The 24,919-nt window shown below is 46.6% G+C and overlaps 1 protein-coding gene across 1 annotated transcript in view; it reads left to right on the forward strand.

Moving 5' to 3' along the window:
• The first annotated feature begins 985 nt into the window (after nucleotides 1–985).
• The window catches only part of GARS1 (glycyl-tRNA synthetase 1), a 28,080-nt gene continuing 4,146 nt past the window's right edge, over nucleotides 986–24,919 (forward strand). The window contains exons 1-15 of the mRNA XM_083406320.1: nucleotides 986–1,518; nucleotides 6,745–6,846; nucleotides 8,137–8,239; nucleotides 10,189–10,330; nucleotides 10,956–11,044; nucleotides 12,784–12,860; nucleotides 14,832–14,977; nucleotides 16,183–16,332; nucleotides 17,041–17,203; nucleotides 19,031–19,195; nucleotides 19,326–19,433; nucleotides 20,070–20,215; nucleotides 22,161–22,246; nucleotides 22,993–23,102; nucleotides 24,539–24,632. Of these exons, the coding sequence (XP_083262446.1) occupies nucleotides 1,237–1,518; nucleotides 6,745–6,846; nucleotides 8,137–8,239; nucleotides 10,189–10,330; nucleotides 10,956–11,044; nucleotides 12,784–12,860; nucleotides 14,832–14,977; nucleotides 16,183–16,332; nucleotides 17,041–17,203; nucleotides 19,031–19,195; nucleotides 19,326–19,433; nucleotides 20,070–20,215; nucleotides 22,161–22,246; nucleotides 22,993–23,102; nucleotides 24,539–24,632 (1,963 nt within the window). The 5' untranslated portion in view covers nucleotides 986–1,236. The remainder of the gene's footprint in view (nucleotides 1,519–6,744; nucleotides 6,847–8,136; nucleotides 8,240–10,188; nucleotides 10,331–10,955; nucleotides 11,045–12,783; nucleotides 12,861–14,831; nucleotides 14,978–16,182; nucleotides 16,333–17,040; nucleotides 17,204–19,030; nucleotides 19,196–19,325; nucleotides 19,434–20,069; nucleotides 20,216–22,160; nucleotides 22,247–22,992; nucleotides 23,103–24,538; nucleotides 24,633–24,919) is intronic.

Consider the following 24,919-nt stretch of genomic DNA (forward strand, 5'->3'; position numbering starts at 1 on the left):
ACCATAACCAGCAACCTCTCCATCGACTCTGAGCTGGACAAGCCTCTCCGAAAGGGTATGGGAGAATGAGATGCCCAACAACAAAATGAAGGTCTGCCAGTCTTGTGTGATGAGCACGCTGCTTTATGGAAGTGAGTCATGGGCAACTTAAAACTTCCAGGATTTGTGCCACCGCATAGATCGGATGGTGGTTAAGAATGAGGGGAAACTGAACCGTGGTTGCACGCACGTGTTGAATACGTGCATTTGAGCGCCTTTGCCCTGCAACATGGACTTTGTAGTGTTTAAGAAGGAGACCAGAGGTGTTGGTAGCAGCCAGTGGGAAGGGCTGCTGTCATGCGCCTGACCTCCCAGGAGTGGAGTCTCTGCAGTTTTCCGAGAGGGAGATGGGGAGTGACGAAGCACCAAAGACTTTGGCATTGTGCGGCTGCCAGTTTTGCATGCTTCTTTATTGACAAAAATATTTGAGCGAGGCTGCACTGCAGCATGGGATCTGTAGTCTTCGAAATGTGCTTGATGAATTCTTAAATCTGGGACTCATTCAGACTAGGGTTTCTTGCATTGGGTGAACATATGTGGTACAAGGTCATGTATCTCCTCTGTGGTGTTTACTCCTGTCCTCCTGCAGTGTTTTTCGCCGGTCATCGGTGTTTCTCAAACTTGGCTCCCCTGCTGTTCTGAAGACTACAACTCCCATCATCCCTAGCTACTAGGGCCCGTGATCAGTGATGCTGGGAGTTGTAGTCCAACAACCTCTGGGGACCTAAGTCTGAGAAAGGCTGAACGAGGCCTGGCTTCAAAAAACAACACTCCACCCCATAATATTTCCCCCTCCTCCCCAACATATTTCCAGGTAGCAAGTGATACTGCTTCCTCGCCAAACCCTCCATTTATTTTTATTTTATTCCGTTCCCTCGGCCTCGCAGCACCCCGACGCGGCCTCTGAGGCGGCGGGAGGCCTGGCCGTTGCCTTAGCAACCGGCGCGGCCTACTCCGGCCCAGGGGAAAGGCGAGGCCTGCGTGGATTAGATCCCGCCCGCTGGCCCGTGTCGAATCTGCGCCTGCCACTCCGCGGCCGGGGCGGGGCAGAGAAGGAGCGAAAGTGCCGCGGCGGAGCGGGGGCCGCGTCCGCCTGGTTCGAGGCGGGGCGAGCGGAGAGGGCGGCCTCGCCGGCCGGGGATTTCATCATGCTGGGGGCCGGGCCTCGCCGCCTCCGCCGCCGCCCTCCTGCGCTCCATGCCGTGGCCCCTTAGCGTCCTCCGCGCCGCCTCGCTCGGCCGCCTCACAAGCAGCAGCAGCAGCACCCGCAGCCTCCTCCTCAGCCCCCTCGCCTCCCTCGGCCTCCAGCCCAGCCCCGCCAGCCGGACCCTGGTCACCAGGCGCCCCGGGTCCCCCTCCGCCGTCCCTGCCTCCTCCTCTTTCTCGCCCTCCCAGCGGACCAGCAACCCCGGCGCCGGCATGGACGGGCCCGCCGCCGAGGCGCTGCTCGCCCCGCTCAGGCAGGCGGTGCGGCAGCAGGTGAGGCTGGACGGGGGGCTTGTTTGGAGGGGGGGGTCCTTTGTCCATCAGTTGGGGGGGTGGCTGCCTGTGTTAGAAAGAGGAGGGGGGACTCCGCATACTCTGGGTCGGGGGCTTCTCTCCTTTTCATCCTAGGATCTTTTCCCCCACCCCGCCCCCCCAATCTGGATGAGGGTCTCTAGAATCTGTATTTCTCTCTCTCTCTCTCTCTCTCTCCCCCCCCCCCGTGTGTGTGTATGTGTATATATATATATACACACACACACACGCACACCGTGTATATATATGTGTGTCTATACACACACACATAGAGTGGTACCTCGGGGTTAGACACTTCAGGTTACAGATGCTTCAGGTTACAGACTCGGCTAACCCAGAAATAGTACCTCGGGTTAAGAACTTTGCCCCAGGATGAGAACAGAAATTGTGCGGCGGTGGTGCAGCGGCAGCAGGAGACCCCATTAGCTAAAGTGGTGCTTCAGGTTAAGAACAGTTTCAGGTTAAGAACAGACCTCCGGAACGAATTAAGTACTTAATTCGAGGTACCACTGTACACACATATAAACATAATACACAGATATACACACATACTTATATACCCATACATACGCGCACGCATATATATCTATATCTATATATATGCACATAACACATAGGGATAAATAGATGCACATACATATAAATAGGGATGCACACATATATCTGGAAACACACACACACACAGACATATATAGTTAGACACACAGGGATATGTCTATAGGGGACTTATCTTTCACCCCTTTCAATAGGCTTCCCCTTGCAGTCTGGATCTGTGTAGTGGGAAAGAGGTGAATAATCACACATGACAGCAATACTGTCAGGCTGCAAAGACGCTTTACACAGGTGTAAGGCCCCGCTGGGTGCAGTGGGGCTCGATTCTGAACAACCACACGTATAGGATTGTCCTGGGAGCCTTCTGATCTGAGGATACCCCGTGACAAGATGCAGCTGCCCCTGGTTGTCCTTTACGCTTGGAACTCTGCTTGGGATTCTGGATCCTGGGTGTTTTCGGGGGATCCTAACCAACCCTTGATTTGCGTGTGTCGTGATGTGGCGTCCTTTCAAAACTTGACTTAGGACAGGTGCTTCCTCTGGCTCCTTCCTTTGTTTGAAGCTTTCTCATCCTAGTCATCTTCCTCTGTTCCGACTTGCATGTCACTCTTCCCCCTATTCACGGTGTAGCTGTAGAATTAAGAGATACATACAAATGCTTAATTCCTGGTTATTCTCCAAGGCTTTCCACTGTAGCTTTGAGGTGTGTAGGAAGTCACCATTGCTTTAGAATAACCCCCCTTTAGTTACTGATCTGTATCTACCTAAAGTTGGATTCATACAGACATCCCTTAATTCTGTTTGAGGAAAGTCCTCATGTGCATTTGAATTAAAGTGCTGTGTCTTTTTGCAGCATTCCTGTTCTCATAGAGAGCCAGTTGTGTGTATGGCAGTGGGTCCTTTCCCCAGGTTCCTGAGATTTGTCTGGTGTTACAGCTAATTTCTCTGCTGCATTTTCTTTCACATAACTAGGTTCCTATATTCCGTTTGGGTGGGTGAGATTTACCTGAACATAGATCTGGGTCTTCTGTGAGATGCCTGCCTTCCTCTTTATAAACTCACATGCTTCTCTGCAGTTCCTCTCCCACTGTGATAAGCTGAGCTGAGAACAAGATAGATACGAACTCTTTCCCCCTGCTGTCCCATATACTGTGGATGGTCTTTCCTCTCATTTTCTTCAGCTGGATTGCTCCAGCTGTTTACTCTCTAGAGGAATGTGTTTAAGGTCCCCTTTCCCCCCTACAGTGTGAAATGATAATTCAAACCCATTTTTAGCAGAGTGGAGTCCACACAGAGCATCGTTTTCTTCTCCCGCATGTCTTACACAGCACAATGCTCTATACATATCTATTAAGAAGTAAGCCCCATTGGGTTCAGTGGTCCTAGGTAAGTGGGGGATTGCAGCTTTAGCTTTCTACAGAGTTGTTTCACTTGGAATGCATTATTCCTAACGAACCTTTACCCTGCCCCTTATGACACTCCTTTTGTAGACAGATGTGATACCTTGCAGTAAAGAATTGAATCTCTGCGCTCTCCGATTCAAAGATCTGTAGCCACTTTTGTTCATTTCAAAAGAAGCAAATTAAGCATTTTCTCATGGTCTTTTGGGAAAGGTCAAGCATAATATATGTTCTCACCAGTTTAATAGGCTGTTCACTGCTTTGGGGGCCTTTAGGCTGAAAAGCAGTTTATATAAACAAATTGTAGTCGTAATAATACAATGGTTGTAAGGATTTGGGGATATATTTAGACTCCCACTAGGGATGAATGCCTATTGATACAGTTCTGCTTTAAAGCATTGTACTGTTAAATTTCCTTAACTTTTTGTGTGGGGGATTTCACATGGTGGAGATGAGCTTTGCTTCCCCACATACCATCTGACTTTCAGATCTGCTTGGTTCTTGCAATACTCTTTTATATCTTTGCATCCTGGAGGGTGTATGTCTATATATTCCAGTCTAATGCAAAATTAGATCTGTTTGGTTGTTTCACAAGGCCCTGCATACTCAGATTATTTATATACCTGATCTTTAGATACATGGTTATTTCTGTGTAAATTCCCCATTATGCCACTAAGTTCACAGTCTATTCTTGCTTAGCTAGTCATGTAAGATGGACTCAGATGGGTGTCTTTACATAACTGGATGGGTAGCATCGTAATTAGTGTATGCTTCGGCTTTGTTTTTCTTGTGAATCATCATACACCATCCCAAATTACCCGGTTCTAAGGAGATCTTGCTGAATCAGGTTCTGGTGGCTTGATGCAAGAGTCGGAGGTTATCCTTTTAAAAGGAATCTCAGTAGCTGACACACAAGCACAGTACGTTTTCTTAAACAGGAATCTTCCTGCTTTCTCATATTTGCAATAAGGAAATGCTGAAAGTAAAGCTTGGTGTGAGAAGGGACTTTTGCCAGGCACAGAGAGTGTGATGTGAAATTAGCCTGGCAGAGATTAAGATCTGGTGAATGAAGAGGAGGTTGTATGGACTGTTGGCTTGTCCCCGTCATTAGGGAAGGAAGAAACACTTTAATTACACCTCTGGACAGATCTCCTTGAGTGAGAAATCAGTCCTGGGCTGGGTTAATGTTTTCCTCCTGCAGCAGTGCCTGATGCAATAGGCTTCTGTGTTAGAGGGGTGGATCCCTTTCCCTGCCATAAGGGACAAAGCTGCAGTGAAATCTGCCACATCAGTCTAGCTCCGTTGCACTTTCTTTGGGTTGGGCAGGTTCTCTCAAATAAATTGTATCCTGTCGGCATTTCTTTCCTCTCCCTGCCTCCCCCCACCTCAATTTCTGCCTTTTTCCTGTGTGCTCCGGACTTTCTCTTTCTTGACATGTGAAACTGCAAATGCTGCTGGCTTTTTAAAAATGCATGCTCTCCCCCCCCCCTCTTCATTCCTGGTGACTGCAGATTTCAAATGTCTTTTTAATATTGCTTTCCTGAGGTTTTATCTCTCAGCCGACCCTCTCTTCCTCCCTTCTTCTCCTTCCCTTCTTTTCTAGCTTAGAAAAAACAACCTTCAGTTCCCTCCCTTCTGCCACGTTAGCCTGCAACTGCAGTGACTTTGAGTCAAACTTTCACATTCAGAATCAAGCTCGTTGTTAGTCTGGCTGCAGCAATGGACGCTGTCGGGTTTCTCTTTCGCTTCTTTCCTGATGAGTTTGTGGTCTGTCATGCTTGGCATGCCTGCCTCTTCTTTGATTAATCTCATAAGGATGGAGATTTCTTTCCACATCTGAAGCTCTTTCCCTCCTGCTCATATTTTCCTTTGCCCTCGACTTCTGCTCTTCCTGCCAGCTGCTTGTCGGTGGAGCGAACGGTTTACCAGTGTAGAAAGAACTTATTATAAAAAATGCGGTCCCATTTGAGACCTTCAATAAGGGAAATCTATTTAGGGGGAAGATTGATGCTAAACTGTGATGTGTGAAACTAGGAAGGTGATGGAGTTTATAGTCTTTTTTTAAAAAAATGAATCTAATCCTTAAGGCATTCTGCTAGTCCGGTGCCCTCCAGATGTTTTGGACAACAACTGCCACCATCTGGCTGGGGCTGATGGGAGTTATAGTTCAAAACATCTGGAGGGCACTAGGTTGGCAAAGGCTGTTGTGGGATATATCCAGCTAAGCCCTTGCGTTGGTTTGTCCAGCTCCATACAATCTCACCTGCTGGGAGCAGTCAAGACAGTAGACTTATTGAGTGTCGACTTTTGTGTATGCCCCTCCCCATATATGCACTTACCCACACCCCAAATCTGGGGAACTGTGATTGTGACTCACTAGGGTTTGTACCCTTTGTGTATATATTCACTGCAAGACTCCAGATGCATAATTTGTGACAAACTACTTGGGAATTCTGAGTCGGCGTTCCAAGGTTCTACGCAGACTCTATGGATGGAACCTGGGACTTTCGGAGTTCTGTCCACCTAAGTTTCACAGTAATGTTGCCCTGCCCTGTTTTCCATGTAAGGAAAAACTAGTATTGAATTTTGTGTGAAAATTGAAGTGTGTGATAGAAGACCTATGGTGGTTCTCAGCTATGGGACCCAGTAGATACAGCGTGGAAGGGAAATTTGTCATAGCCTATCCTCCCAGGACTGTTGTGAATGTGAGATAAGAAATCCCTAGTAAGAATGACTTTTCCTAACCTACATTCTTATCAACCCACGGTGAAACCATCCTTAAGCCTTTATCAAGATGTCTGCAGTCAGTTGCATTGCTATCTTTCAAAATCGTACGGCTTTTATTGAAATGCCGTAATAACTTGCTTCTGTCAATTTGTTTTTGTTTACTGTCACATCTTTCAGAAAATCAATGATACCGAAGTGCTGGACACACTTCCTAGAAAGTAAATTGCATTCACACAGTGGGACTTGACTTCTTGGTAAAAGTACATAGACTGTGACGCACCACACTCTGTGCATTTCTTTGTGAGAGCTCACCTCCCCACCGCCTTCAAAAGGCAATTGTACTGGTTTAAACATCATTGTGGGTCGGGTATCGCTTGTCCCTCAAATCCATGTGTATGTTGTGAGTTTAAGTGGTAGAAAAGTGCTGTTGTTGCTGGCAATTCCTCGCCCCCCCCCCTATGTTCATGGGATTTCTTCCAGAACTGACTGTTTGCAATTCTTTTTCTAGGGCGAACTTGTTCGAAAGTTGAAGGAAGAGAAGGCTCCCCAGGTGGATGTAGACAAAGCAGTAGCTGAACTCAAGGCTCGCAAAAGAATCCTCGAAGCAAAGGTGAGCCTTGGGGGTCATTTTTTTTGTTGGCTTTTGGTTCCCCGCCCACCCACCCCTTATGCCAGAGTAAATGACCAAGGTTTAGGGTTGCACTGACAAGTTACAATGAACTTGAGACTTTTGTGCTTCCCCTCCCCTTTTCTTCCTCCATTGTGTCTTCAAGGAGGTGGCTGGAAGTTTCGGTGTCCATTTCCAGATTAACCATAGTTCAGCATTTCCTGCAAATGCCAAACTATGGTTCTTCTTGATTATGGTTAGTGATGGCATGCCAGATTCAAAGTGTTGGTACTGACCTTTAAAGTCCTAAATGGCTTCGGCCCAGTATACCTGAAGGAACATCTCCACCCCCATCGTTCAACCCAGACACTGAGGTCCAGCTCCGAGGGCATTCTGGTGGTTCCCTCCCTGCAAGAAGTGAGGTTACAGGGAACCAGGCAGACGGCCTTTTTGGTAGTGGCGCCCACCGTGTGGAACACCCTCCCATCAGATGTCAAGGAAATAAACAACTATCTGATTTTTAGAAGGCATCTGAAGGCAGCCCTGTTTAGGGAAGTTGTTAATGTTTGATGTTTTATTGTGTTTTTAATATTTTGAGGGAAGCCAACCAGAGCGGCTGGGGAGGCCCAGCCAGATGAGCAGGGTATAAATAAATAAATCATTATTATTATTATTATTATTAGTAGTAGTAGTAGTAGTAAACTTAGTTGTACGTGGGGTGGCTTTCCTCATCTGTCGTCGAGGCTAATGTCATGCTTCTAAACTGCTCCTGGCTGCACTGGGTGGGGGTTGACTGGCCTATCTTTGTAATGCTCAACCACGGTTTAGACCAGCCTTTGCCAACTCGCATCAGTCCAACTTGTATTTAGGCCAGGCATAGGCAAACTCATCAGCCCTGGGTAGTGCACCTGTGTTGGGTGGGACTGATGGTCTTGTAGTCCAAAACATCTGGCAAGCACCAGGTTGTGAGAAGCTTCCCTAAAACACTTAACTGAGGACTTCAGCTACTTTTCTGGAGGTTTTTCCATCACTGGCTCCTTGTCATGTGCGCTTCAGAGTCCTGCCTCCGATGCAGCTGAAAGCAGCATGCCCTATGATGGTGTTTAAAAATAGCTTTTACAGATGTTGGGCAGCTTCAGATACAATCAGAAGATGTCCAGCACTATTCTGCTTTATGCAGGGCAATGTATCTCTAAAGATGGAGGCGTGTGTGCTATTGAGAGAGAGAGAGGGGAGAATAATCAGATCAGGGAAGATCTGTTTTAGTTGAAATCTATCATTCTTTTTTTACAGGAGCTGGCTTTGCAGCCAAAGGATGATATCGTGGACAGAGCTAAAATGGAAGATACTCTGAAGCGAAGGTTTTTCTATGACCAGGCTTTTTCTATTTATGGAGGTACACAGTTTATAATTGTAATTGTGGGCTCTTTAGAGCATGATTTCCTGTGTTCTTCACCATTTATTTATTTTTGCAGTCTTAAAGGTAAAGGTACCCCTGCCCGTACGGGCCAGTCTTGCCAGACTCTAGGGTTGTGCGCTCATCTCACTCTATAGGCCGGGAGCCAGCGCTGTCCGCAGACACATCCGGGTCACGTGGCGAGCGTGACAAGCTGCATCTGGCGAGCCAGCGCAGCACACGGAACGCCGTTTACCTTCCTGCTGGTAAGCGGTCCCTATTTATCTACTTGCACCCGGGGGTGCTTTCGAACTGCTAGGTTGGCAGGCGCTGGGACCGAACGACGGGAGCGCACCCCACCGCGGGGATTCGAACCACCGACCATGCGATTGGCAAGTCCTAGGCGCTGAGGCTTTTACCCACAGCGCCACCCGCGTCCCTTTTGCAGTCTTAGGCCATGATAAAATGCACAATACAGGATGTAATGGTCAGTTTTAAACATAAGGCAAGCAGTAACATAGAAATCAGATTTAACAATAAAAATAATGAAAGATGTCAGAGATCTAGCTTACCATCTGCATTAAGCTGAATGGTGCTAAAAATCTTAGGTGGGTGTATGATACTGTCAGGGGATTCAGGTGGCGCTGTGGTCTAAACCACTGAGCCTCTTGGGCTTGCCAATCAGAAGGTCAGCGGTTTGAATCCCCATGACGGGGTGAGCTCCCGTTGCTCGGTCCCAGCACCTGCCAACCTAGCAGTTCGAAAGCACACCAAAAAGTGCAAGTAGACAAATAGGTACCGCTCCGACGGGAAGGTAAACGGCGCTGCTCTGGTTTAGGTGTTCCGTTGAGCCAGAAGCGGCTTAGTCATGCTAGCCACATGACCTGGAAAAACTGTCTGAGGACAAATGCCGGCTTCCTCGGCTTGTAAAGCGAGATGAGTGCCACAACCCCAGAGTCATTTGCAACTGGACTTAACTGTCAGGGGTACTTTACCTTTTGTCATTCAGTGCAATTTATTGCTTGGATCTAGTTCTAACACTGCTCCATAGTACATCATGAGCAAATTCTTTTTATGAGTTTAAACTTCATAGGATTCTTTTAGGAATTTGTAAATTCCCTTTGAGGAGAGCCTTTGCTTTACTTAAATCTGTACAAATGTTATATCTGGTTTTTGTAGGTTATTTTAGACAGGTATTACTGTAACGGGACGCGGGTGGTGCTGTGGGTTAAACCACAGAGCCTAGGACTTGCCGATCAGAAGGTCGGAGGTTCGAATCCCTGCGACAGAGTGAGCTCCCATTGCTTAGTCCCTGCTCCTGCCAGCCTAGCAGTTCGAAAGCATGTCAAAGTGCAAGTAGATAAATCGGTACCGCTTCAGCGGGAAAGTGAAAGGCGTTTCCGTGCACGGCTGTGGTTCGCCAGAAGCAGCTTAGTCATGCTGGCCACATGACCCGGAAGCTGCACGCTGGCTCCCTCGGCCAATAAAACAAGATGAGCGCCGCAACCCCAGAGTCGGTCACGACTGGACCTGATGGTCAGGGGTCCCTTTACCTTCACCTTTATTACTGTAACAGACCTTTTAATCTCCACTAGTGGAGCAAAATACTTTCTATGCACACTTACATGGAGTGTGTCTCACTGATCTTGAGCTCAGTGGTGCTTGCATCCTAGTAAAAATTGCCAGGAGATGCTTCTCTCAATGTCAAAAGGAAGTTTCTCATGGTTATTGGTAGGATGAGTTAATTGCCTTAATCTGCAAAAATTGAACTGTGTAATTGCCAGCAGTAGTAAGGAGATAACAATTAATTATTTTCTATATTATGGCAATGATAATATGTTGCAAAACTTTTTATAATTCTCAAGTTGTACAGACAGGAATTCTGTTTTTTTTACTTATTTATTTGGAATGGTGTATGTGTGTGTGTTCACAGCTTGTCTCTCTTGCAGGTGTGAGTGGCCTGTATGATTTTGGTCCTGTGGGTTGTGCTTTGAAGAACAACGTAGTTCATGCCTGGAGGCAGCACTTCATCCAAGAAGAGCAGATTCTTGAGATAGACTGCACCATGCTCACGCCAGAGCCTGTTCTGAAGTAAGTAGCATGTCACCCTACTGTTGTTATTATTATTATTATTACTGAAGTTTTTTCAGTTCTACAAAATAAAGTGAAAAAAAGTGTTATATATGGTATCTCGGTTTACGAACTTAATCCGTTCTGGAAGTCCGTTCTTAAACCGAATCTGTTCTTAAACCAAGGCGCACTTTCCCTAATGAGGCCTCCCGTCGCCAGTGCTATTCCACCATTCGGTTTCCGTTTGTAGACTGAGGTAAAGTTTGCAAATCGGAACACTACTTCTGGTTTTGTAGGGTTCGTAAACTGAATCGTTCGTAAACAGGACTGTTCTTAAATTGAGGTATTTCTCTCTGTGTGTGTATATGCATGCACTTGCTCTTATATAAGTTTTGCTTCGGCGAGAAGGTAGATGGCTGCTCAGGATGTTTCCTGAAGTATAGCTCTGCCATTTTGCGGAATGTGAATTCTACCACAGTTGTATCGCTTTTGGTTTACTGAAAACAATCCATTAAGTCTGTGATATATATCTTTTTAATCACACACTGTTTGGGTAGCATTGCATTGTGAATCGGTTTATAAATCTGCCAATGAATAAAAGAAATCTTGACGCCACGCGCGATGACGTTACTCTTGACCATTGCAGGACCTCCGGCCACGTAGACAAATTTGCAGACTTCATGGTGAAGGATGTGAAAAATGGGGAGTGTTTTCGAGCTGATCATCTCCTGAAAGGTATGCTGTGCTGCGAGAGCAGGACTGGTTTGCGTGTTCCCCGCCCCCCCCCTTGCCTCAGCATTGATCTAACAAATGTTTTTAGATTGAAAGTTTTAATCTCTCTCCTCTCCCAAGCGAAAGCCAAGTTAGCATAAGCCATGTATTATGCTGGGCTGGCATATCTTCAGCACCACATTTTCAATATCCTCCTTCCTTTCTCTGCAGCTGTCAGGACTGCAAACAGAATGCCGTCTTAAGAGTGACTTAGACGGTTTCTAATCCTTTTTTTTAAACCATCCAGGTTGGTTGCCATTCCCTGCCTCTTGTGGGAGTGAATGCCACAGTTTAACTGTGCTGTGAAAAGACGGTACTTCTTCACACAGCTCATAAACTCTAGAATTTGCTCCCACAAGAAGTAGTGACTGTCATCATGATGGTCACCAACTTGGGTGGCTTTCAAAGAGGATGAGACAAATTCATGGAGAGTAAGGCAATCAGTGGCTACTAGCCATGACAGCTATGCTCTTACGATCACTGTACAGTGGTATTCGGGTTACATACGCTTCAGGTTGCATATGCTTCAGGTTACAGACTCTGCTAACCCAGAAATAGTACCTCGGGTTAAGAACTTTGCTTCGGGATGAGAACAGAAATCGCACTCCGGCAGTGGGAGGCCCCATTAGCTAAAGTGGTACCTCAGGTTAAGAACAGTTTCAGGTTAAGAACGGACCTCCAGAATGAATTAAGTACTTAACCCGAGGTACCACTGTATGCCTCACAATACCAGCTGCTGGAAATTGCAGGTTTGGTAAATTTCTGTTGCATCTGGTTGGCTCCTGTGAAAACAGGATGCCGGACTACATGGGCCTTTGGCCCAAACCCAGCAGCTTCTATTTTTTGTTCTTATTCTGTGAAAATGATACTAGAAACATTAAATTGTGCCAGCTCTGGGAGGGCCGAGGATCTTCTCTCCCTGAACATGTTGGGAGAAAGGGCAGAGCCAAATTGGTTTCCCTGATTTGGTTTCTTTCATACATTTATCTTCAAAAACTCTTTCTACATTGACACTTGAGTTGATGAACCCTCTATGCACTATAGTAGGGACGCGGGTGGCGCTGTGGGTAAAACCTCAGCGCCTAGGACTTGCCGATCGTATGGTCGGCGGTTCGAATCCCCGCGGCGGGGTGAGCTGCTGTTGCTAGGTCCCAGCGCCTGCCAACCTAGCAGTTCGAAAGCACCCCTGGGTGCAAGTAGATAAATAGGGACCGCTTACCAGCGGGAAGGTAAACAGTGTTTCCGTGTGCTGCGCTGGCTCGCCAGAAGTGGCTTGTCACACTGGCCACATGACCCGGAAGTGTCTGTGGACAGCGCTGGCTCCCGGCCTATAGAGTGAGATGAGTGCACAACCCTAGAGTCTGGCAAGCCTGGCCCGAACGGGCAGGGGTACCTTTACCTATGCACTATAGAGAAGCCTGGAGGGTTTTTGAGCACAAGTCAGACCGGTTGGGCCTCAGGCTCACCTTGAACTGGGAGCATGGGACTCTCTCCTATAGCTGTGCTTTGCAGAAGGAGGTCACTAATGATGGATATGATAGACATGTTTCTCTGAGAAACCTATCATTACTGATCTCCGCTTTGGGGATCTTGGGGGCTCCTCAGAGACCTATTTTTGGAAACTGCCCATCTAGTTCTTAGAATCTGCATTCTGGTGAGCTTTGTGGTAGGCCACGGACGCTTCTTTCTGCCTTCTCTTGCAGCTCACTTACAGAAGCTGATGTCGGACAAGAAATGTACAGCTGAGAAGAAGGCTGAAATGGAGAATGTTCTGACACAGGTCAGTATGTGGCTGTGCAAACGGAACGGAGGCGCAAGCTTTCAATTACTTACTTTGGGTTCCCTGGGAAGAATTAAGACACCGGACGAACTTGGAAGTTAACATCTCACAAATGAGTTTTCTGCAGGTCATAGATCAGTGGCGAATTTGTTTGGTGGGGCAGCTGTTTGCTTTGCGTAGATTGTAAAGGTTTGTTCCACATACCTGCTGGGAATCTATTACAATTGCACAGTGGTGGGCAATTGGTTCCCTGGTTCCGTTACAGGCAAATTCAGAGCTCCACATGTAGCGTGAAGCCTATCAAGTAAGAAACTTCCTCCTCCCCTATTTCTGGCCTTTGAATAATTTCTAGTCCTGCTTGTCCAAATCTGTGCAGCTGGCATTTGTGAAACTTGCTTCTCCGTAGATAGAACAAAGCTGAAAGGGAGCTCTTAGCTGATCCATGCCTATATATCTGTTTCCTTTTGCTTTGGATAAAACAAGGTGGATGCTGGGATAATAACAACCACCTGGTGGGGGAACTGGGATTTGGCAAGCTGTAGCTGTGACACCTGCCTGTGCTGAGGGTGGCCCAAGATGCAGTCGGCTTGTGGCCCTGGCTCACTTGGCGGGAGTTGGCTTATTCATTTTTCATTGACCCAATGTGAGTAAGAAGAGGAAGGAATGGAAATAAGCAGCTGGAGCCCCTGCAGCCATGTCTGCTTCCCCGAAGAGAACTCCCCATTTGTCAAAGCAGGTGCAAGAGGTGTATGTGGCAGAAACACACACTTGATAGCTGCAGTGTAGGCAGTCAACGCTTGCACTGCTGTCACCCATCCTCTCCCGACTGGGTCCTCCTGTAGAAGTAGCTGTTGGCCAGAGAAAGGGAAAGACATAATAATAATAATAATAATAATTTATTATTTGTACCCCGCCCATCTGGCTGGGTTTCCCCAGCCACTCTGGGCGGCTTCCAACAAAGATGAAAAATACACTAAAATGTCACATATTAAAAACTTCCCTGAACAGGGCTGCCTTCAGATGTCTTCTGAATGTCAGGTAGTTGTTTATTGCTTTGACATCTGATGGGAGGGCGTTCCACAGAGCGGGCGCCACTACCGAGAAGGCCCTCTGCCTGGTTCCCTGTAACTTGGCCTCTTGGAACCGCCAGAAGGCCTTCGGAGCTGGACCTCAGTGTCCGGGCAGAACAATGGGGGTGGAGACGCTCCTTCAGATATACAGGACCGAGGCCGTTTTGGGCTTTAAAGTTCAGCACCAACACTTTGAATTGTGCTCGGAAATGTACTGGGAGCCAATGTAGGTCTTTCAAGACCGGTGTTATATGGTCTCGGCGGCCACTCCCAGTCACCAGTCTAGCTTCCTAGGAGGCATTTGCAGCAGTTCATAACCTCACAAGAGAAGTAAAAGGGCTTGTTCCTCCTTGTACCCATTGTGCACTTATCTCAACGTCCTTCAACTTGTAGATTTGGTTTCCTGATCCTCACAAACAGCTGACATTGGGCTGGGGCATGAAAATATAGGAGGATTGTGGGCTTTTTAATTTACTTTCTGAAGTAGGGAGAGGGGGAACCTGTGGCCCTCAAGATCTGGTTGGCCTTCACTCCCATTAGGCAACATGGTCAGCAGTGAAGGATGATGGGAGTTGTAGTCTGGCAGCATCCGAAGGGCCACAGCTTCCCCAGCCTGGCTCTTTCCCTGCCAGCCCTCTTCATAGCACGCTTTGGGAAACACGTGACAGTGTTTCTGTTTGTCTGTGTTGCTCTGGCCCTTTATCCCATCACCAGATGCCCTTGTAAGAGGCTGCGCTGGCAAATCCATGCTTGTTGCGTCCCCCAATAAAATGCCAGTATTAATCCTGGCATTCTCATAAGGGTCTGGTGTCTTTTTAAAGAGGAGACAGGGTGGATAGAGTTAAGTCTTTGCTGCAGTTTCCTGTGTTAAATGGATCTGCCTTTCATGTTTTGCTCCTAGTTGGACAACTACGGCCAGGAAGAGCTTGCGGATCTGTTTGTGAACTACAACGTGAAGTCTCCCATTACTGGAAATGACCTCAGTCCTCCGGTGTCCTTCAATCTTATGTTCAAGACCTCTATCGGGCCTGGAGGAAACATGCCAGGGTAAATTAAGCATGGACGTTGACATATTTCTTGTGACCTACTGGGCTTGGCGAGGGTGACTGGCTTGTACTACAGCTGAATACATTCCATTTTGTTCTGCTTATAGTCAACTAACCCTCCTTGGGAGGAGGTCTTGGGGATCTTCAATTTGTTTGGGGTGGTGTGTGTGTGTTGCTGAACCTACCAGTGATGGAGGAGGGATTGGGGTAGTAATGTATAAAGCAATTAAGACTGCTCCCCGCACCCCAAACCCACAAATGCTCAAGCGTAGTGGTTTTTCCCCACATGCGATTTGGGAATTCTGGGGTGGGAAGGTTTAGCGAGGGCTAGGAGTCATGGAGCTAGGAATGAGCTAAATTCAAAAAGCCGCTTGGGACTCGATCCTGAGCCTTCGACAGGAAATATTTGCACCAGACCCTGGTAGTCAACTCGGCTCAGTGTGGGGTGTTTTTGTTCTTATCCTAATATAACATAAAGGTGACCAAATTTACTGCTGTGTGGGTTATTTGCAGCAGATTATCTCTCTTTGACTAGACCAGCCTTGCAATCTTTAATTTTATAAGCTTAGAAAAGTATCAGAGTTGGAAGGGGTTCTGAGGGTCATCTAGTCCAACCCCCTTCAATGCAGGATTTTCAGCTAAAGCATCCATGAGAGATGACCATCCAACCTTTGCTTAAAAACCTCCAAGGAAGGAGAGTCCACCACCTCCCAAGGGAATCCATTCCACTGTTGAACAGCTCTTGCTGTTAGAAAGGTCTTCCTGGTGTTTAATTATGTGGCCATAAGATGGATAAGCAGCAATGATGCCTCAGAATGTCAACTGCTTGTATCATAGGGTGCGGTAAAGCAATAAAGTGAAAATTGGTTTAAAATCAAACCGTATTTAGTGTTCCTGTTCCTAGAAAAACAAGCACAGGAGCAGGAAGACACTGAGACTATGGAACCAGATGCAAGCCTTGATAATAAATTTGGGAGCGGGTCAGGGGGAATTATTGAGGCTCAGAACCTTTTCCCCTCACCCCAGCCAAGCAAGCCAGGAAAGGGAGTCTAAGCAGCCAGGGGAAAAGATGCTGGTTGTACTTTTTGATTGCAAGACAATTTGCTCCAGATAAAAAGTTGGGGAACCAGGCCCATCTCAGGAGAGTTATTTTCCTGCTTCTCAGTTGCTTTCATTGTTGGATTTCATTTGTGTGTTTTTTTAAAGCTACCTGAGACCGGAAACTGCGCAGGGGATCTTCCTGAACTTTAAACGCCTCTTGGAATTCAACCAAGGCAAACTTCCTTTTGCTGCTGCTCAGATTGGGAACTCCTTCCGGAATGAGATCTCTCCTCGCTCAGGCCTCATTAGAGTCAGGTACTCTAAGCATTCTTCTGTGAAAGAGAGTTTGTGAACACTACACACAGACTTTCTCTCTTTCTCTCAACTTATAAGGGAATGGAACCATGGGTGTGTCTTCCTAAAATGATCCCCATGCAGTCACCTCTCTACATGTTGATTTCACAAAAGGCCCTGTTGCATAACCTTTGGAAATATTGACGGCACTGTCTGTGGCATATCATATATTTGTGAATATTTGCCATTTTTACTTTGCTTTACCGCATTGACTTTAACTGGATCCCCAGAAGTAGAAAATTCCACAATGCAGATATTTGGTGTGGGTTTTTTGCGAGGGAGGGGAAATGGTTTTAGGTAGACCGGTTACTGTTGCAACTGTCTTGAGATTTTTACTGCACTTATTTGTTCTTTAGGTGGCTAAAAAGTGGTGGACCTTTTATATATTCTCTGTTCTCTGTTTGTTCTCTTTACAATTGAAATATATATATATATATGGTGCCAAACGCTCACAGCTTTCGCATGAACTTTGCCCTTGGATTCCCTATCCCAGTGTCCACTGGGTGACTCCAGCTCTCTGAGTCTGGGACGCCACGAGACGTTCAGATGGCTTGACCTGTGTATGTGGTGTTGTGCAGAGCTTGTGGGTTATCTCACCTTTATGGGAAATGCTATAGTGGCTCTCAAACAGAATAGCTACTAAACCGAGGGCATGCCTTTGTCTTTTAGAGAATTCACAATGGCAGAAATTGAGCATTTTGTGGATCCCAGTGAGAAGCATCACCCTAAGTTCCAGAATGTAGCAGACCTTCACATCCTCTTGTACTCTTCCAAAGCCCAGACCAGTGGGCAGTCGGCTCATTCCATGCGTCTGGGGGATGCTGTTGAGCAGGTACTGAAAGTGTGTTTTGCAGCAGAAGCATGTGAAGGAAATGTGGAAGAGAACACTAGATGAATTCTGCTAGATACTCACCTGTGTGGAGAATTAGATGAGGTCTGCATATTGCAATTTCTGAACAAGAAGCAACACAGATTAATTCTGTATTCACTTTACAAGTTTAGCCTTAATTATGATGGAAAGTATCTGAAGAAGTGTGCATGCACACGAAAGCTCATACCAATAACAAACTTAAGGTAAAGGGACCCCTGACCATTAGGTCCAGTGGTCGCCGACTCTAGGGTTACGGCGCTCATCTCACTTTATTGGCCGAGGGAGCCGGCGTACAGTTGGTCTTGTGGCCAGCATGACTAAGCCGCTTCTGGCGAACCAGAGCAGCGCACGGAAACGCCGTTTACCTTCCCGCTGGAGCTGTACCTATTTATCTACTTGCACTTTGACGTGCTTTTGAACTGCTAGGTTGGCAGGAGCAGGGACCGAGCAACGGGAGCTCACCCCGCCACAGGGATTTGAACCGCCAACCTTCTGATCAGCAAGTCTTAGGCTCTAGGCTCTTAGAGACAAACTTAGTTGGTTTCTAAGGTGCTACTGGAAGGATTTTTTAAAAAAATTTTTTTGACTATGGTAGACCAACACGGCTACCTACCTATAACTTTGGTGGAAATTCTCAGCACCTTTCAAGAACTAAAATCCTGATTTTCCAAGACACAGACATGTTGGGTTTGCTGTTACTACATGTAGGAATCTTCATCACGTTGACAAAAAATTGAGCTTCTGATAACCATTGTTGAGATTTGGTTGTGGGCCCCACTGCTCAGCTGTGAACAAGCCCTTAAAACACCTTGGCATCAAAATCCTGTGGAATTGATAAAAAGATTGGTCCTAACTTAACTTTCCTTATTCAATACATGGAGGATGCAGTTGAAATTTCATGGGAAAGGGCCCGGTATTTTATACCACAACTCAAGCAGTGTTTGAAACTCCCTTGGCACCAGGCACGGTTTGCGACTGGCACAGGTCCAGTTGCGACCATGTGGAGATCTCTGGTTGGTGACCGGGGAAAGCAAAATGCCACTCAGAGGAGAATCTGAAATATTGTCCTTGAAGCTTGAATTTGTTTTATTCTGGATCGTTCGATTTGAAGTTTGAATGTGTTATATACCGCTTTGAGATTTATAAATATAAAATATAAAGCGGTATAGGAATGAAATGAATAACAGCCACACTAACAACTGCAATAGAAAAAACTCTATTGTAAAAAAAGAGGCACCTAGACATTCCATTGTGGCAACCGCAAACTAGGTTTAAGGTGCCATTTGGCGATTAGCTTATACAGTATATCTAAGCTTCTAACACTGAACACAAGGTGTGCAGCACTGTTGTTGTTTAGTCGTTTAGTCGTGTCCAACTCCTCTGACCCCATGGACCAGAGCATGCCAGGCACTCCTGTCTTCCACTGCCTCCCGCAGTTTGGTCAGACTCATGCTGGTAGCTTCGAGAACACTGTCCAACCACCTCGCCCTCTGTCGTCCCCTTCTCCTTGTGCCCTCCATCTTTCCCAACATCAGGGTCTTTTCCAGGGAGTCTTCTCTTCTCCTGAGGTGGCCAAAGTATTGGAGCCTCAGCTTCAGGATCTGTCCTTCCAGTGAGCCCTCAGGGCTGATTTCCTTCAGAGTGGAGAGGTTTGATCTTCTTGCAGTCCATTGGACTCTCAAGAGTCTCCTCCAGCACCATAATTCAAAAGCATCAATTCTTCAGTGCATATTTACTTGAGGAAGCAGTTTTTGGCTTTGGGCATCCCACCTCTCTCTCTCCTTTCAGGGTGTAATCAATAACTCGGTGCTCGGTTACTTCATTGGCCGCATCTACCTCTACCTTGTCAAAGTCGGCATCTCTCCAAACAAGCTGCGCTTCCGACAACACATGGAGAACGAAATGGCCCACTATGCCTGCGACTGCTGGGATGCAGAGTCCAAAACATCCTACGTAAGTGATCTGAGAGCTGCAGAGGCTTCTGTATTAATCAAGGGGAGGCGGGGAGAGGAGAGAGTTTGGCTAATTCACGCGGCGGTGTGTTGAACAGAGGCAAATCCTTTTTTCCCCGGTCTTCTTTCAGGGGTGGATTGAAATTGTTGGGTGTGCTGACCGCTCTTGCTACGACCTCTCTTGCCACGCCAGAGCCACCAAAGTTCCTCTTGTAGCTGAAAAGCCTCTGAAGGAACCCATATCCTTTCAGAAATAAAACAGTTCTAACTGACGGGGAATCGGGCTGGAAGGATGTGCGGGTTCACCTAATGGATTTCCGTTTGTGAGGCTGCTGGGAGTAAATTCAGGACGCTCTCTTGAAGCCAGGATGGGTAAAAATCAATGATATTTTACATACACACACAACACACACACAGATGATTCTGTTTATTTAAAACAGATTTTTTTTTTTTTAAATTTAAATCGGATTTTAAAATAAAATGCTTTTGGGGGAAACATCTTTCTAAAGATACTGTATTTTTCGCTCTATAAGATGCACCAGACCACAAGACGCACCTAGTTTTTGGCGAAGGAAACCATTTTTTTTTCTGAATCTCAGAAGCCAGAACAGCAAGAGGCATCGTTGTGCAGTGGAAGCAGCAATCCCTCTTGCTGTTCTGGCTTCTGGGATAGCGGCGCAGCCTGCACTCGCTCCATAAGACACACACACATTTCCCCTTACTTTTTAGGAGGGGAAAAGTGAGTCTTATATAGCAAAAAATACGCTAGTTTTCTATTTCAGTTACATTAGAGTCCAAAGCCTATTCATCTGGAAATAAGGATTTGTTTTAAGTTTTTCATGTTCCTCCTTGGGATTCCTTAACGTAACCTGCACAAAACGGCCAACGTCGTTCAGTTCGAAGCAAATAAGGGAGCCATTGGCAAGGCTTACAAAAAGGACGCCAAACTGGTGCTGGAATACCTTTCCATCTGCGATGAGTGCTACATCAATGAGATGGAGAAATTGTTGAATGAAAAAGGGTAAGTGTGTGAGCCTGAGGGAGGTGAATCACCCACCAATTTGTGCCGCGATGCTCAGATTGGAGCACAAATAACTTGTGACTGAATTGTCACCCAGAGAGTGCTTTGGTTCTGGGGCTTCGCTTTCTGATCTCAGACTATCTCTGGTTTTGTTGACGATGCGGCTGGCAAACTGTCATTTGTGTCAACTCTATAGTATGTTTGCAGAAATCTTTGCTTTTCGTTGATGAAATTTGCTCTTGGATCACAAGAACCAGTAGCACATAGATCCTCTTCCAGCACACTCAAGAGCTTTGGCAAGGGCGAAAGAGCTTGTGAAAGATCTGAAAAAGCCTGAGCAATTTTTACTTAAAAATTGGGATTAGAAGATGAAAGGAGACTGAATCGGCCGCCAGTCAGCAAAGGCTCCCAATTGACACTCCTTTTCCTTCATTAAAAATAAATAAATCCCCAAATCCACAGAAGTATCAGGAAATGCTCATTTGCCAAGGGGTCAGCAAACTTTTTAAGCAGGGGGCTGGTCCACTGCCCCATAGACCTTGTGGGGGGCCAGACTTTATTTTGAAAAAAAATAATAAAAATGATGCAAGAGCACCACGAGCCCTGGTGGCTGCTTACCTGTGTCCTGCGAGTGGCAGGGGCTGGCGGTGGTGGTGGAGGGATGGTGAGCAGTGCGTGAAAGGGCTCTGGAGAGGGGCTGCTTAAAATGGCGGCTTCTCGAGCCATGCCGCTGCTTGCTCCAACAAAGCCCAGCCTCTTTCCTGCTCTAGGCAGGGCAGGGAGAAGCTGGAAGGGAGGAGGCGCTGCCGCGGCCGCGGCGGTGTCGGCTTGGTGAGGGAGAGGGAAAGAACGCGCGTGCTGATGATCCACGCGGTAATTGCTGGACCATCCGCGGGCCGGATCCAGAAGGCAAATGGGCCTGATCTGGCCCGCGGTCCTTAGTTTGCCTACCTATGGCATACATCCACAATAGAGCAATACCTTTATTAGGCTAATCAGTATGTTGCAAAATTGATTTGACTGAGTCATTCCCCCTCTATGTTCTCCATCTGCAATACTTTCCTCCAATTTCCATAATCCCCTTCATTTCATGGATTGCATTTCCCTATTAGTGCCTTTTAAAAAAGGAGCAAATTTCTCCCCAAGCACTCTCAGAACAAAAGGGAGAAATAATTTGATTTGGCCTTGGCTCTGTGTTTTATGAGACGTTAATGATTCTATTGTACACCACCGTAATATTTTGAGTTGGAGGTTTATATTAATTCCTATAGATAAATACGTAACCACCATTTTTGTTAGCATTTGCAATATTTACTTAATTTCTATAATCCCTAATCTCAAGATGCAGTATTCTAAACTTCCTGAGCATAGTGATTGTAGAGGTTAGGAGATGTTGGACTGTCTAAATCCATTGAATGAAGATTGCAGTGAAGGATTACCTGCTCTTCCTCAGCTGTTTACTTTCAAGAAGTATAAACCTAGTCAGGTTGTTGTTAGGAATCCTTGAGCTGACCTGGTTGTTCATTCATAACTATTTTTTGGAATTTTGGAATACTTTTGATGACCTTCAACTTCTCCTGGCATCTGCTGAACCTGCTTTTTGAAGTAGAATGGCACTGCTGTTGCTGTTTTCCTTTAACTCCACAGCGTCCTCTGGAAGGAAAAGAGCCTGATATTGATTCTTGGTGTAGTGGTTGAGAGCAGTATTCTTGTAATCTGGGGAACCGGGTTCGCGTCTCCGCTCCTCCACATGCAGCTGCTGGGTGACCTTGGGCCAGTCACACTTCATTGAAGTCTCTCAGCCCCACTCACCTCACAGAGTGTTTGTTGTGGGGGAGGAAGGGAAAGGAGAATGTTAGCCGCTTTGAGACTCCTTAAAGGGAGTGAAAGGCGGGATATCAAATCCAAACTCTTTCTTTCTTTCTTTCCCTTTTCTTCTTTTCAGGGAATTTACCTTTGAAACGGAAGGGAAAACTTTTCAACTAACAAAGGACATGGTCGGCGTGAAGAGGTTCCAGAAAACCTTACACGGTAGGTCTCCCTGTACCTGCTGCTATAAAATAGTAAAGATCATAGCCAGAAGACTGTCCCCTGCCCCAAATCAGTGGGAGACTTCCTTCCCATTCACTGTAGCACATATAATTGCAGCCCAATGCAGTGTTTCTCAAACTTGGGTCCCCTGCTGTAGTTGGACTACAACTCCCATCTTCCCTAGCTACCAGGACCCCACCGGTTAGGGATGATGGGAGTTGTAGCCCATCAACAGCAGGAGACCCAAGTTTGAGAAACGCTGGAATGGCTGTTTTTCATTGGCAGCGTGACAAGCACTGAAATGGCTTCCTTATGGTCAGGGGCGCAAACCACCATTATAAATGTGATCAGACGCCATTCACTTGGTTTGTCTGGGATGCACAGCTCCTAGGCAGTGCCTTACCTCTGCCGTTCACTAGCATTGATACAATTCAGGCTTCCTCAGCCTTGGCCCTCCAGATGTTTTGAGACTACAGTCCCCATCATCCCTGGCCACTGGTCCTGCTAGCAAGAGATCATGGGAATTGTAGGCCAAAAACATCTGGAGGGCCGAGTTTGAGGAAGCCTGATATAATTGCTCCGTACGGTCAAATTGAGAGATAAATGTTTGTGGGCATTACAGTGGCAACCTTTGAGCCCTGTTGCTGTTGGGCAGAATTGTTATGAACGTGAAAAGCTTCCACGCCTTCCAACCTGAGTTGGCCTAGCAAAACATACCCTCTTTTTTTTGCCTATCTGTTTTCTAGTGGAAGAGATTGTGCCCAATGTGATTGAGCCTTCGTTTGGTATCGGAAGAATCATGTACACGATATTTGAGCACACGTTCCGCATCCGGGAGGGAGATGAGCAACGGACGGTAGGATTTCCCCCCTGTGACTTTGGCTTGGTTTCAGAGTTGATGTATGTCTGCGGCTTCCTATGAGACGCTCCGCGGATTTTGTAGCCCCAGCATTGTATGCTGGATTTGGGCATTGCAGACTTGGTTTAGAGCCCTGCTCAGCCCCCAACGGCCTTGAGTCATAGCTCTTTCTCTTTGCTCCCTTTCTCCGCCTGTAAAATGGGAGTAACAGTACCCTCATAGGCAAGCAGCTACCTGACACAATTGACTTCCTGCACGCAACTCATTTCCAGGTATGCAATTCATGTTTCTTGTAGTGTGTGGAGTGTGCAAACAAGTGTGGGCAGCTGATATATGCACTGACTACCTAATCAGTTTGCTTGGGCCATATGAAGCACTTGCACCCCAACGCCACACTCCACATGTCATGATAAGCATTTTCCTACTCAGAATATTTCTCTGTAGGAAATCTGAAATGTATGAAATAGCTCTCTTAACTCCGGAGTGTGTGTGTGTGTGTTGTAAAAAGAGTTAGGCTTCCAGCCTTACTTTTGAAGGTAGAAAACATATACAGTGGTGCCTCACAAGACGAAATTAATTCGTTCTGCGAGCCTCTTCGTCTAGCGGTTTTTTCGTCTTGCGAAGCAACCCTATTAGCAGCTTAGCGGATTAGCGCTATTAGCGGTTTAGCGGCTATTAGCGGCTATTAAAGGCTTAAGGGATTAGCGGATTAGCTGCTAAAAGGCTATTAGCGGTTTAGCGCCTTAGAAAAAGGGGGTGGGGAGCGGAAAAAAATCTCAAGACTCGCAAGACATTTTCGTCTTGCGAAGCAAGCCCATAGCAAATTCATTTTGCGAAGCACCTCCAAAACGGAAAACCCTTTCGTCTCGCGGGTTTTCCGTCTTGCGAGGCATTCGTCTTGCGGGGTACCACTAATTCATTGTCTGTATCACTGTAATTCATCATGGTCATATGTTTCTATGCACATATCCAATATTTGTATATATGGAAAGAACAATTTGGTCACCTGGAGTGGATTGTATGACCACAAACATAGGTTCTAGCTTTCTGTATTTAAGTCCCCCCGATCCTTGGTAGCTTCCACTCTGCCTATTTTTCTGTGCCCTTTGCCCCTCTTAAGATTGAGGTTCAGCTTTTCCTTTCCTATTTGGGTGGGTGGAGGAATCTGGACTTGGCAAAAAAGAAGGAAAAGCAAAGCATCCACAGACGAAGGTCCAAATTGCAAGATCAAAATGAATGTTCTTTTCACTACTTAATCGGAGCACAAAATCAGAGTCTTCTAGTCACATAATTCATAGCATGTGTAGAGCAGAGTTGGGGGGGACCTTCCAATTTACCCCTAATTCCCATCTAATCCAGATGAAGACTCTTCCACTCTGGATCTGTCAGCTTCCCCTGCCTGATCACCTGTCTCGCTTTTCTCTCTCCACCAGTACTTCAGTTTCCCTGCTGTGGTGGCGCCGTTCAAGTGCTCTGTCCTTCCCCTGAGCCAAAACCAGGAATTCATTCCGTTTGTGAAGGAACTATGTGAGTAGCTCCCGATGCTTCCGGGCTGCCCTGTGTTAACAAAGCTGCGATTGCATCGATGAATTGGGGGTGTTCAGCAGGAAAGGGGATTGACCAGGTTTTTTTACACAGTTTGTTTCACTGATGCGACTTCATTGTGCTAGAGCAGAGGTGGGGAACCTCAGGGGTGGGGTCTGAATGCAACCCTTTGGGACTCTTATCTGGCTCTCAGGACCCTTCACCCCAGACCTTGCTCCTCATTGGCTTTGCCTTTCAGCTTTGTCCTTTCAGCTGACTAGCAGGCATGC

This window comes from Podarcis tiliguerta (genome assembly GCF_965153285.1).
Source record: "Podarcis tiliguerta genome assembly, chromosome: 12".
NCBI classification, from domain to species: domain Eukaryota; kingdom Metazoa; phylum Chordata; class Lepidosauria; order Squamata; family Lacertidae; genus Podarcis; species Podarcis tiliguerta.